Source organism: Hylobates moloch, unplaced genomic scaffold (genome assembly GCF_009828535.3).
Source record: "Hylobates moloch isolate HMO894 unplaced genomic scaffold, HMol_V3 SCAFFOLD_2, whole genome shotgun sequence".
NCBI lineage: Eukaryota > Metazoa > Chordata > Mammalia > Primates > Hylobatidae > Hylobates > Hylobates moloch.
In genome coordinates, this window is record NW_026652277.1 from 138,818,961 (window position 1) to 138,834,196 (window position 15,236).

The window sequence follows — 15,236 nt, forward strand, 5'->3', positions numbered from 1 at the left end:
TATCCTTGTGGATTTAATTTGCATTTCTCTAAAACTAATGGTGATAAGTTTCTTTTCGTGTACTTGTCAATTTGTGTATATTTTCTTTGGTAAAGCGTCTGTTCAGAAATTTTCTATTTTGTTGTTTGTTCATTCTCTTGCTGTTGAGTGGTTAGAAATTTCATATATTCTGAATATAAGGTTCTCTACTAGCTATGTTCTGCAAATCTATTCTCTTACAGCTTTTTTCATTTATTTGAGAGTATATTTTGAGGGCTTTTTTATTTTAAAGAAGTACATAAAATGTAACAATTTTTCTTTTGTGGCTTATACTTTATGTGTAAGAAATGCCAGACTAATCAAAGGCTTTAAAGAAATTAGGTATGTTTTATTAACAAATTACGTACTACATTAAAAGAATGATTATGTACCATTGTCTTTGGTTTCCATTTATTTTTGCATCTCAGATGTCCTCTTGTCATTTTTTTCTTTCTAGACCAATCCTTGAAGATTTTAGCTTTTGGCTTATTTTCAAGCTATTCAAAATAATTCCTTGTCACAATTTTGGTAACTCCAGTATCCAAAAAGACAATTCCTCCAAAACCAAAACCTCAGCTCCTTGACTTCCTTTATTCACATAATCTCATCTCTCTTCTTTCCTCTAGTTGTTCATTCTCAAGGTCAACCCCTTCTAAAATCTCAATTTTAAGCATTTTACTTAACAATTGTTAGGTCTAATCATTTCAACTTCCTCTCTGGAGGATTTCAAATCAAATAATCTTTCAATACATAAGAACCTACAATCAATTGATCCTATCAGCTTTTCACTGTACCATACATATCCACCCTCTTGTCTCCACTTCCCTTTTGATCCAGCTTAAACACCACAGTCAGAATATTATAAAAATTAACTTGCAAATAACATCAACTCCCTTGTGCCCTTCCTTGCTTACTGTATTCTCTTGGCTAAAGCAAAACCCTGGTTAAACCCACCTCACCACTTACTCCTTGCCAACACATGCACAGTGTAAGGTAGCTGGAGAAAAACATAAAACTTTGCTAACTCATCTCATGACCAGTAAATCACAATAACACTTATTTTCCTATTCCATTCACTCTTTGACAATTATTTCACATACTCTTATCTCCTGAAAACTACCAAAGCTTTTACTATTCTAATTTTTAGTAGATGATCTTGTTTCCTACATCACTGAGAAAACAAATCCACAAATGCCTACTCTATGTCTGTGCCCATTTATTCTGTTTCCCCTTCTGTTACTTTAAATGCAGTGTCCATGCTCTAGGAAAGGCTAATTCCGCTACTTATTCACTATATCCTATTCCCCTTACATCTATTCATGACATTTACTCCAGCTCTTCCTCTCTACCATCAATTTTTCCTTCTCTACTGCATCATTTCCATCCAAATATAAATATGTTTCCATTTCGCATTTCAAAAACAAAACACACTCACAAAAACAAACAAAAAGCATCTTTTGGTCCCAGTCTGCATTAGCTGCCATTCCTATTCCACCCATTACAGCAATATTCCTAGAAAGAGCAGTTTCTAAAATCTTTCCTCTCAGCGTCATTTAAACCGAATCCAATCAAAACTTTTGCCCTCACTTACTTAATCAAAATTACTCTTATCAAGGTCAAGGTCATCACATCCGGAGGTCAATTCACATTTGTCATCTGTATCACTATTTTTCCATGGTTTTAAAATTATTCACTTCCCCATGCTGACTGTGAACTCTTTGAGATGCTGTATATCATTTACTGTGCTATCTTGAATATTTAAAAAATTTCATTATATGTGTAACCCTTAAAACATATCTGCTTAATGAATAAACAACAAAATTTAACATCTGAAAATTGTAAATTCCAATGAGAGCACATCATTATTTACCAATCACAAATTCATGTGGAATCTTGTGTGAAAGTTCAGATAAATTTCTGAGGCTTATTTTACCTCCAATGATACTTTAGGAGAGTATTATGAGGAGATAGAACTACAAATATGAAATTTTGAAAGCAGATATTCAAATATTTTTATATATGAATTTTTCATAAACCTTTTTACATTATACCATAACATATTTTATTGTAATTGAATCCTATCAAATGTATGAGTTACCCCTCCACAAATTAGAAATAAAGTCTAAGGACTTACATTTTAAATAATTAAAAATAAAACCAAGGGGCATGACAGGGTATGATTGTTCTAAAGGGTACTCTAAAAGTAAGTATAGAAATAACTCATAATGATAGCTACACTACCTACTATATTTTAAACTTTCTTTCACCAAACAAATTGCTAGGTCATTGTTCATAAGACACTTATATGTCACTAGAGCCTTCTAGCTCTAGCTGAAGTTATTTTTTTTCAAAAACGTAATTGTTAGAATCTAGATCTTACCTCAGTTTCCAATGAAAATCACCAATGGACATTATAAAATTAAATTACAGTTCATTCTTCTCCATTTGCATTTCCAACTACCGTGTACGCAATTATAAAAAGAAATAAAGCTGCACGATTCTTAGGACCCATAACAATAACTCAGAAAGGGGAATGGGAAGAAATGGAACCATAAACATGTATTACAGCTTCCATGGAACAGCTTTTCAAAATTAAGTTTGAAAGTAGACAAAGCTTAGTATTTTGAGCCATCTATGACTCTCTTTTGACTCACATCGGCTGAAGTGAAAGTGCACAATATGTCAAATTAACTTGCTCAAATTACTTTTCTCAACTTTACAATGCCCTTTAGGAACACTATTACTGAGAAGCGATTGTTGGCATTTACAGCATAAAACTTGATTTTGGAAGGCTGATATTGCAATAGCCTAAATATTACTAAATTGAAAACTGTATAGTACCAGTTATTTGATCATGCTAAATGAAAAACTGTTTGTGAATGATCCACTTTTAGTTGAAAAGGAAAAAAAAAGCAGGGTTAGAGTTAGAATGATTTTAATCGTTGATTTATATTTAGATACAAGGAAAGAATAAAAAACAGTATCTACAATTAGAAAAACTTATTGAAATAAACTCATGACTAAAAATGAATAATGTAATATATTCATGTATTATCTTTCATATATTCATTGTGAGTTAAGATATAAAAAATAGACATTCACGTATTGTATTAATCTTACTGGGGCAGAGACATCTATTTAAATAAAACAAATCATAGTGTTAGCCATTTAAAATAATTTAGAAACGTATTCCCCTTTATATTTTCAAGTTCAGTACAAGTAAAATATATCACTAAGGAAAATGCATAACAAATAAGAGCAGAATGCTTATCAGTATGAAATAACCAATCTGTCTCTTCAATGAACCATGTAAAGACTTCATTTCAAACAAAGAATTATAAATTGATATAGGTATCAAAAGCAACTCCTAAAAAACTATTATGTCCAAGGACAACAGTTTTTCTACCACTTGCCATGGTAAATAATATCATTGTTATTCCACATGTAAAAGAAGCAGTTGTGGTTTTATCCATTTTCCTTTATATGTACAGACATAAAGAATGGAAGAAATATTGTCTTTTCCTTGTCTTATGGGCTTTCTGCAGCTAGTCAAAATATTATTTATACTATTACTTCTCCTTTCCAAACTCACTGGAAAAAATATTTTAATCATCTTAATAAAGGAGATGTAAGTTGGGACTAACCTTTTTTTTGTTTTGTTTTGAGACAGAGTCTCACTCTGTGGCCAGGCTGGAGTACAGTGGCACGATCTCAGCTCACTGCAACCTCCGCCTCCCGGGTTCAAGTGATTCTCCTGCCTCAGCCTCCCAAGTAGCAGGGACTACAGGCGCACCAGTGCACCCAGCTAATTTCAGTATTGTTAGCAGAGACAAGGTTTCACCATGTTGGCCAGGATTGTCTCGATCTCTTGACCTCGTGATCTGCACACCTCAGACTCCCAAAGTGCTGGGATTACAGGCATGAGCCGCCGCGCCCAGCCAGGACTAACTCTTAAACATGAATAAGAACTGTAAGTAAGCTAGATCTGATTCTATAATAACCTTACAAAACAACAAATTTACAAAAATGAATTCACAAATTGAGCTCATACCTACTTAAATATATCGTTATACTTCTCAGTATTTATAATACGTATATTCGCAAGTTAAATGTTGTTACAGACACAGAAAACCATCAAGCCCCCCTGCTGCCTTTAAAAATAAATAAAACCTGAATTTAAACTGTGTGTCTCATGATCTATGTGCTCTGCAGTCTAATGTTCCGCATGTCTCTCAGCAGCACTGTTCGGTAGTTTTGTTCCAAAATTTCCATGTATTCAAAATAATCACTCACTCGAAAACCATGCAGTGCTTCTTCCTGCCAAAAATTATAAAGGGAAAATCATTTACTTGGGTAAGACACACAATTCCAAGTTAATGAATTTTAAATAATTGATATACCATTTACTTTCAGCTATAGATGGGGGTGGGCTGTTTATGTTGCCAGTAAATGTGTCATTGCTTTTTATTTAGTGAGCTGTGCATATATATGACAGGAAGAAACTATATGTTCCCCTTAAATAAGGTTTTCTATTTTCAAAACCAAAAATGATTTACAGCTACCAAAAAAAAACAAAGACAGATAAGGAAACCTTCCTAATTTTAAATATAGTATCATGTTATACAATGATTGTTCAAGTTTGTAATTAGTAAAGACCCTAAAGCTTATCTACCAAAGGATACTATAATAGTGCAAGAAATATCTGCTGTATAAGCTACTGTCCATAAAACCTCCAAGAATCTGCAATTACTAATGTTGGTACTGTGCACATCTATACTAATTTGGAATTTAATGGTTAGTGTTCCAAACGAGACACTCAAGAATAAACAGTAAGAACACCCGTTTAACAGTTTAGAGTCTTTTAGGGAATTTTATGACCATTCCTTTTAGTACCTCCAAATACTATCTACGCAGTACCTACACTCAAGGCAAAACAAAATATGCAGAAGAAAAGTCATCTTTGATTCAGTGTAATTAATATTTATAATGTTAGGAGTTTCAGAGGTTACAAAAACTTTGGAAAATTCATGCCTTTCAGGAGTTTATAGTTTAAAGGCAAGAATTACTATAAGAAGAAAAAAAAAAGCAACCCAAAAGAATAAAAGACAATGCATATCATATACCAGATACTGTGTTAGAGGCAGTTTGTAGAGAAGAAACCTCAATATAGAAATAGCTAGGAAAACATTACACAATCTTGATGAGAACAGATGTTTTTAAAGGCTTCAGATATCACTTGTCACTTATGGTTAGTAACCATTCACAGCTTGCATATAACTTGGGGTAACTTTATTCTTATTTTGCCATCATCACCAAAACTCTACATAGTTTGAGGGAAAGGTTAGTCGGGACATTCTAAAAAATTGAGGACTGACCTACAAGGCTGATATTACAGCTGAAGAAATGAAATGGTGTTGTTATATACTTAATACCATTAAGGCTAGAACAAATACCTTCCAACCTAAGTATTTGAGGTCTAATCTCAAGATAATTGTGAAATTATTTCAATCCTTCTTTCACTTATTCACTCATTCATTCTCTTATGATACGTAAGGTTCTTGATTAGCACTGAAGACACGAAGATGAGTGAGAAGAACCCTGCCCTAAAATGTTGACAATTGAGGCGTATATCATGTCTCTGATTTTATGTATAAGTAACTGAGTCAAAGGGAATATTTTTATCCTATGAATAGCAGAAATGCTGGGTCTTTGTAAATTCCTGTCCCATCAAAAATATTTCACTTTTTTCTTAGGGGAAAAAATAGGATCAGAGTAAGAACAATCCTAGTGTTCAAGAACTCATTTTAAACAGTTATTGTTATAGTTGTGGAACAATTATGAATTTATCCATTCATTTCATTCAAATTATGTGTGATGTGGCTTTAACTACCTCTTCACTAAAACTATACCTAAGATGGGGAGGAATTATAGTAATGTGTTATTCTAACCAGAGACTAAAGTTCCAATGGCAGAAGAACTGTTTCAGGACATATTATTTTCAAAAGAATACTTATTGCTCATTAAATATGAATTATAATAGGAGATGACAGCACTTGAACAAAGCTCTAATAATTTATTTCTGGGCAAAAAATAAGCAATATCTATTTAACATCTTTTAATTATTGTTTCACTTTAATAAAACCACCTAGGGACCACCATAGTTATAACTCAATTTAAATATATTTTTTCCTCAGAATGTATTTTTTGAAATCATGGTTTCCATTTTAAACATTAATTGTAAATGCCCTGATAACTACACCAAAGAGATACCCATAAAAATGACACATAAGGCTATTAACGTCTTATTTCATAAGAGAAAAATTGTAATACACATTTAAAAAGGAGTGTTTTCAAATGATATAGTTCATTATCGAAAATTTGTAGGCAATTTTAGCTCTGAATAAAATTCCAAAATATCTACATTTTACATTTTGTCTTCAAAGTAGAACATTTTTTCATCTTATCCTAAATGTTCTCTAATGGCCTTTTTAGTAGATAACTTTTACTTGTGATTATGACCATTTAGACTGCCAGCTTATCGTTCAAGTTGTAACAGACTAATTCCTCAGACTAGTGCTTATCATTTCATTTACAGACCAAAGTATATCAAACTCTATATAAAATATGAATGCCCCAATTATTTAAGTAGTGGACACATTAATTACATAAGGTAACAACAACACTATTCTGCTTTATATTAACAGTATGGTATTTGCTCAAGAAATTTTTTTAATAGATTACTACTACTAGAGTGATTTACGTTTTAGTTAGGAAGTTCATTTTGAGCTTATTGCATTTCATTTGTTGTATCTAATGCTATTCAACTGGTAGGTTTTTAATCATTTGTTGCCTTATTAATTCTGAGTTTCAAATGTTGAATCATCCAAAAGTATTAAAAATTCCCATTCTAAACCACAATGTTGGATGTATTCAATATTACATAATATGGTATGTATGTAGTTTCCCTCTCTCCTTTGTGTATAGAACTCCAGTTTCAAATTTCAAATATGCATTCATCTGTTTTCTTTTAACTATTGAGAGCATTTGATTTGGGACCACTGAATCTAGGACATTTATTAAAATGTCAGACTAGTCAATGAAAAACAACTTGATATAGTAAAAGGAACACGGGATTTGGATTCAGACCAAATGAAAGGGTTTGAATTCTCCTATGTTAGTTACTAGATATATGAACTTGGGTATATTGACTCTAAGCCTCAATATTTCATGTGTTAAATGTGGACAATAATATCATACAATTGCTCTCTGGATTAAATATTCTTAAATCTGAACTTTTTTACCATAGATTAGAGTATCTTATATGATTTGGTCCCTGTCTCATCTCTTACCTTTTTCATTCCTTCACCTTGTTCTGGCCACAGTGGTCTTCTTGACACTCTCTAAGTGAGCCAGCTCATTCCGACCTCTGAGATCTTGCACTTTATTCCTATTTAAGCAGAGATCTTGCACTTTATTCCTATTTAAGCAGGCTTTTGCCTAGGAATTCTTTGTATGACTTTTTTCTTTTGTTTCATTCAGGTGTCTGTTTACCCCATCAAGGGTGGTCTTGCCTGGCCTCTTTATCTAACTTGCAACTTAGACTCCTCCACCATGTTTGATTTCCTTATTAGAAATAGAATAAGGTCTATAATACTTAAGATATTATGGATTTGTTCATTTATTTGCCTTCCAGGAGAATTTAAGGTCAATGTGGGTGGAGTACTTGGCTCACAGTTGTTCCACAATAAATAGTTGAATAAGCCCACGAGTGAATGAGCAATACCTGTAAAGCCCTTTGTCCAGTGTGTGGCATACAATAAGCACTCAAGATACTCATAGTGGTCATAAATAATGAGAACACATTTTTATTAATGATGGTCTTTGAAATGGCTCAGCTACATTTTCTTGATCACACTATAGACATATGATGTTAGGCATGGGTGGCCCTATCAAGGATTACTGACTCCAGTCTCTGCTCCTCAACCCCTTGCCAGGAATATAAGGGAGCCATTTATCTAAAATATTAGGATGTTACTAGCTTTTCTTGCAACTTCAAAAATGTGCCTATTTTGGAAAGAAAGCTATACCAATACCTTGAAAAGTTATTTGTATTAGTTGATGTTTGCAAAAATACTGAAGATACAAATTTTTAGCAGAAATTTTTTTAGAACTACTGCAAGCCATGTGAGCTTAAAATCTGAATTGACAATAAGGCCTTTTGTAGTAGTAAACAGATAAAAAGCACAAGAAGATCAAGTGTGCTAACATGGTATACCCTGCTTTATGAATTCAGGACCAAGTTTAGATATTCTCTGATATATTCTTTCCCAAATACTTAATTATTAATGCCCTTGCAAAATGATGATTTTTAAAATATAATAGCTCTTTATAAATTATGGAGAAAAAAAGGGTAAGGTAAGTTACTTTGAGTGGGTTAAACTGGAAGAGTTGACTTTTATTAATATTATGAGACATAGAATAAAAAATTACCACAAAAGGTATAGAACTTAACATATACTTAACAAAAGTTAAAGACTCGCATTAATGTCAAATCTCATATAGAAAGCTCTTGAAAGGAGGATTTATGAATATAGTTCCGCTCTTTACCCTTACTAGAGATAATCTTTTTTTGTGTTGTGTCTTACACACACACACACACACACACACACATATATATATATTCTTCTTGATCAAAGTGATAGAAATATAACAACCAGTAAGCAATGTTTCTTCCACTATGTTCCTTCTGGGGTGTTCAGTAAAATTAGAAACTCCTGGATGCAGTCCCTTAAATTTTCAAATCCTTGGCATTGGCATTGGCATTCTGGATTCTGATTTATTAACAAACTCCAAAGGTCACAGTTTTATGTATTCTAAAGGTTTTCAGGCTACTTAAGATTTTCTACTACAATCTGACAATTCATGCTTCTGCCAAATAAATTCTGATTTAACAGGTCTGGGAAGGAATCTAAATACATTAATTTTCATAAGTACCCTAAGTCATTCTTAGGACCAGGGAGTTTATATAGTGTTTGTAATTCTGGATAGAATGTGAAGTTCTTACAGATTCAGGACATAGTATGTGGTTCTTGAAGAATTAAACTCAGCTGAAGGGTACTTGGAAATACGTGATTGTACCAGAGACTTGATTTAGTCTTGGCCAGGTTAATGAGGGAATAGGTCCTGATCAGAAACAGCATAAGAGGATATTTCTGACCAAGGTGTGAAGGTAATGTCATTGACAGGTATTACTATTATATGATATCTTAAGAAGTCTCAGGAGCTGGAGAAAAATGGGAGCAAAAGTACACCAAAGTGTAGCTATGCACTCAGAAAATTCTGTTTCCTTTGCTTGTATTCTCTACATGTCTTCTTCTGTTAACAAATAGATAAAAAGAATCTAGTAGAGGGATGTAGCAACTTAATAACCGCTAAGTTTTTTTAAGTACTTACTATGTTCCAGATAATGATCTAAAAGTATTTTACAAGTATCATCTCATTTAATTCTTCAACAACCCTATGTAATGAAGAAATAAGCATAAAAGTCTAAGCAATGTACTCGAGCTCACACAGTGAGTGACAAAGTTAGAATTTGAAACCAGATAGAATCAAGTAATATAAGGACAACGCAGAAAACATATCTGCAAAACACAGCTGACACTGTACTGAATACCTTTAAAATATTTGCTCAGATGGTGAACTGTTTTAAATATTATGTATACTTTTATCTTATAAAAGCTTAGTATTCAATCAGATTTTCTCAGTCCAATCTTCATTTCTCACCCTGTCAATGTTCTCTGGTAATAGCAGTTGCAATAGCACCAACAAAAAATCCCTCTTGACAATTTACTGATTGGGTTGAAATTAATCTGATTTTTTCATAATTATAAATTGATTTTGTCACAATATGCAAGATTTAGTTGAAGCATTTTAATTAAGTATTTTGAGCCTTCACAGCCTGATTTTCACAGAAAGGCAACCTTTTTCTAGGCTGGTATTTCAGTGAAGTTTGTCCCCACCAGGTTGAATTCACAAACTAAAGCCAAGATTTCTGACAGCCTAATAGCATGTTAGAGAAGAATACAACACAGCTCACTAAAACACTAGGACATCCACTTATGAACTACTATTAAATTAAACTGTCACTAAACCTGTTTGTGTGTGTGTATGCGCGCTACAGATGAGTTGAAAGAATGAAGAAAGAATGAACTTAAGACTTTCCAGCTTGCTGGGATATTACAGGATATTTACTTTGTTGGATGTTTTTCCCCTTGGAAATATCTACAGACTTTCTGAACGATCATCTGTCACAGATAAAAATGTTCAGAATTCCGGGCCCAAGGACTGAGCTCTTTCTTCAGCATATCTTCAGAGGCTGCCTTCTAGCTCGGTACTAATACATTAATCACCACAGCATGAAAATGATGCACTTAACTGCTCCAATATCCAGCCCACATTCTTGTTGTGTCTAAAAGGATACTGTGAAACAATCAGACAATGTTTTGTTGATATCAACTTATACCCAAGGCATTCATCTAATCTTTCAGTGGTCTAATCTGAAGAGGAAAAATAAGTTTTTCTTTCCCCCATAAACCTGTTCTGCCTATTAGTGTTCACACCACCTTCTGATCCAAGAAATTCTAACTTATCTTTTTAATATATTGATTTGGAATCATGAAGAGCTCTTTAGTGAGCTATTAGAAATGTAGGCAATAAGTCTATACCCTCAATTACCTGATTTAAAATCTTGAGCCTAAACCAAAGTGACTACAAATGGACTGGTATTTTCTTGATACTGAATATTGCACACGGATTTTTATTTCTAAAACAATGCTTTTATCATGTCATTTTATCTCAATACATGAAATTTAAATCAAGAAAAGAATTGCATATCTTGTTTCTCAATATAACTGATAATAACTGAAAGTATAACATATTTGTGGTTTTCAATATTTTGAAAATGAATTCAATTAGGCCCAATTATTTGAACTCATTTATAACAGTCAGATGCTTGATCTATTTATTTGTATATACTTATTCAATTTCTTCTTAAAAATAGTTTCATGACAAAAGAAGTATGAGCTCATTCCTCAAATATAAAATAAAGCCCACATAAATATATACAATAAAAAGTAGAAGTATCTTGTTTTACTTTATCTTCATTCTTCTTGGAAGCAATCATTATTAAATATGTAGAGTGAGGGATAATGTGATTAAATAATCTATACAAGAATATTATTATGGCTGTGGTATGCAGTTACATGGGGAATTTTTTTTTTTTTTTTTGAGACAGGGTCTTGTTCTGTAGCCCAGGCTGGAGTGCAGTAGTACAATCATGGCTCACTGCAGCCTCGACCTCCTGGGCTCAACTGATCCTCCCACCTCAGCCTCCTCAGTAGCTGGGACTACAGGTGCATGCCACCACACCTAGCTAATTTTTGTACTTTTTTTTGGTAGAGATGGGGTTTTGCTATGTTGCCCAGGCTGGTCTCAAACCCCTGGGTTCAAGCTATCCACTCGCCTTGACCTCCCAAGATATGGGGATTACAGGTGTGAGCCACTGCACCTGGCCTATATAAAGAATTATTGATAAGTCTTTTTTCCCTCTGTACAAATCTGAGATTTTGAATAAGAAAGTATAAAACATAATTTCCAAGGTTCAATCTCTATAGCTTCAGTTGAATGAGGAATTCTTAAATCATGTGAGTATTTTTGACAGGGGATGTTTCTAGGGTAGGCAAAATAAAATCAGTTCATTAATCAATACTTCATTACTGGTTATTATATGAATAAGTGAAAAATGCTGTACATATATACTTCACAGACAAGATACTATTTCAGGGCCAAATGGAGTAGTTAAAGGGATATGTAAATACATATTTAAATAAACTATACCAGAGTTTATCTCACAAGAAAAACGAGTGCCCATTAAAAGAGAACAGTGAATTTTGACACCTACCCACTGAAAATAAAACAACAAAAAAAGTAAAGTTAAGGTATCAATCAAAAAAGCATTTTTCCTAATCTCTCAGGTAAATGAAAACAACAAGGGTAAAAAGTAAGGTTAGTTCTAGGACACATGCTAAAATTAATTCCTTGCCTACATGTTCTTAGTTTGGATTTAAACCAACGCTATTCAAATTTTAGTAATTTAACAGAGGCTTAGGTCATAATCTCCTCTCCCCATTTAAAATCCTTTAGTTTTAAACTGATAGCATTATGCTGAAAACACAATGGAGAATGGTTTGGGACACATTTAAAGAGGTTAATATTTGCAAACTCTATTATAATTTTTCCCTCAAATAGTCAAAAGAGAGATGAAACTGTAAATCAACATTAATCAAATTTAAAGATGATGCTTTTGATAGGAAGAAAAATAAGTGGTAAGCACTTAATGAATTTAGTAATGTTTGTTATTTGATGTGAATAAAACAAAGTTTATTCATCTTTCCCATTTATTTATTTACATTATTTACTTACAAAATCAACAAATATGTATTGAATACCTATTATCTACCAGGTATTGTTTGATATACTGTTGAAAATACATCAGTAAATGAAACAGACCAAGTCACAGTCCTTATAGAGCTTACACATTTTACCAGGGAAGACAGACAAAAACACATATAAAATAATTTCAGATGGTGATAAAAACTGTGAGAAAAACTAAAGTGGGATAAGATGTTAGAGAATTACAGGTTGGGGGATACAGACAGATATGAGTACAGGAAAATTTCAGACTCTGAAATTCCTGTAACTGACCACTATAGATGATGAAAATGTCCCTTACTGAAAATGAACCTACATTTTGTATTCAACATAATTTCAATTTGCTTAACACTTCCTGTATTCCAAATCACCTCTTAGAGAGCATTCTTTTATTTTTCTATCTTAGTTTTTCCTCTACATGTGCAATCATTTTTCTCAGCATACTTTTTCATTAAGACTGTTTCTAATCTAGTGATATATATGGAAAGTTTAAAACCTTTTGAATTCTGAATTGATGAAACAAAAATGATAATTTGGCAATCTTAAATGATCAATGGCATTTATTTAAAGAAAAATATCATTAGATGGAAAATAACCCTGGCAGGTATTTAATGGTAAATAATAAAATTAATTTACATAGAAATTGTTGACCTAGAGAAAGCCTAGCAAATGATGAATGTTGTTTTTAGTGTATACGTGTATATGTGTTCCTGTGGGATGGCAAAGGTAGTAGGGATAAAGAAACATTTTAAGTTCAAAGATTCTTAACTTTAAACAAATAGCTAGATTTCCACCAAAAAATGAACACTGGGATGTATTTATATCTCATGTACTTTCTAAGTCCCCAACTTCCAAAATCACATTATTGTAATTGAGAAAGTAACTATATCTTTTTTAAAAATAGTACCATATTTGGTGATAACTTTTTAAAATGAGTGCTATGATAAAATAATCTTTCATGAAAATCTTTTATAAAAATGGAAGTTTAGAAAAATATAAAAATATGAAAGCATAGGAAATTATTAATATATTAAATATATTTAAAAAGTATCAAACCAATAAATTAAACTTTTATTGACCAAATAGCCCATAGGAATATTTTTAAAATATTTCTTTTTTGCCATAGCATATGGGTTACAAACAAAGTGTTGGATCCAGACAGCTTATTTCATATTCCAGTTCCACTTTAGCTATACGGTTTGTGGCAACTTAACTCTGTGCCTCAGTTTACTCATCTCTAAAATGGGGATGATAATAGTATCTACCTCTCATCATTGGTTTTTAGGATTAAATGAGTGCCTAGAAAAAGTATCTAATATTAAGCAACCAAAGTTAGCTATTAACTCAACATTTTCCTCTCCATATAAACATACTTACTTTCAGGAAAACTTGCAGATCTTGAGTCTGAGTGTGCTGTAGAATGTCTTGCTGTAAATGTTTGAATATAGCTATACATATATACACTTGATAATCAGGACCAAGGAAAACACAAGTAGCAATATAATGGCAGATTTCTATCCAATTTAAATAATTCCAAAAACACTGGGTTATCCATTGCAGGCAAATCTTTAAAAAAAGAAAAGTAGTAAGTTCATTAAAAAACTTATAAAACCACATTTGACTTTTAAAAAACATTAACCAATAACTCATACAAAACCAACGAAAAGCTTAGTGCTTAATCAAAATACAAGGACAGTCTTTATAGATGCCTAAAAAGGATGCTTCTCCTATTTGCTTCAGTTGTGAAAAAAACTTTCATGGCCTTGGAATTCAGGCCTTAAGGGTAACTGATAGTGGTCACACTCCTCATATACCTATTACTCAATGCCTTCTTTATTCATATTGTGCTCCTCTTACCCAAAACACCAATCTGCTCCCTACAGATAACAAATGCTAAGAGACTATTTTAATTCAGAGATGGGAGTTTTTTTTTCTATACTACCTACAACCACAGATGTATAATTATGCAGATGACAGATTGCTAAATGTTACATTAATGCAAATGGACTCTTTCTGAATCAGAAAACAATTTAAACCTAACAGAATTACATAACATAAAATCTGGGAGCTAATGCAGAGAATATTTAAAAAATGAGACTTTTACAAAAGGAATTTTTTTCCTGTTTATTTTTTGAATAACATTTGTTCAGATTATAAAAGCAATGCGTGCCCACTGTGGAAAACAGGAAAGTTTAAGAAAAAACAATAGCAATGACACAGAGATTATAAATACTGGAAACATTTTGATACATCAATGTTATGGGTAAAGTTGAGCCCCACTCAAAAGATATCTCAAAGCCCTAACCCCCAGAACCTCATAATATGACTTTATTCGAAAATAGGGTCTTTACAGACGTAATCAGGTTAAAATGAGGTCATTATGGTGAGCCCTAATCCAATATGACTAGTGTCTTTATAAGAAGGGGAAATACAGTCACAAAGACAGGCAGACAAAAAGGAAGACAATTGAAAAGACACAAATGGAGAACACCATGTGAAGAAGCAATATGTATCTGCAAGCTAAGATTCTAAAGGCTGCTAGAAGCCAGGAGAGAGTAAGTAACAGTTCTTTCCTTAGCAACTATGGAGTGAACATAGCCTTGTTAACACTTTGATTATGGCCTTTTGGCCTCCACAACTGTGAGAAAATAAATTTCTGTTGTTTTTAGCCACTAAGTTCATGGTACTTTGTTACTATAGTCATAAGAAACAAACACAATTACTTTCCA

At 32.6% G+C, this 15,236-nt stretch overlaps 1 protein-coding gene across 1 annotated transcript in view; it reads right to left on the reverse strand.

Annotated features, from left to right (window-relative positions):
* Positions 1-3,037: 3,037 nt before the first annotated feature.
* TBC1D32 (TBC1 domain family member 32) overlaps positions 3,038-15,236 on the reverse strand; it is a 274,963-nt gene continuing 262,764 nt past the window's right edge. The window contains exons 33-34 of the mRNA XM_058435533.1: positions 13,885-14,073; positions 3,038-4,335 (exon numbers count right to left, since the gene is read on the reverse strand). Coding sequence (XP_058291516.1) covers positions 4,216-4,335; positions 13,885-14,073 — 309 coding nt within the window. The 3' untranslated portion in view covers positions 3,038-4,215. The remainder of the gene's footprint in view (positions 4,336-13,884; positions 14,074-15,236) is intronic.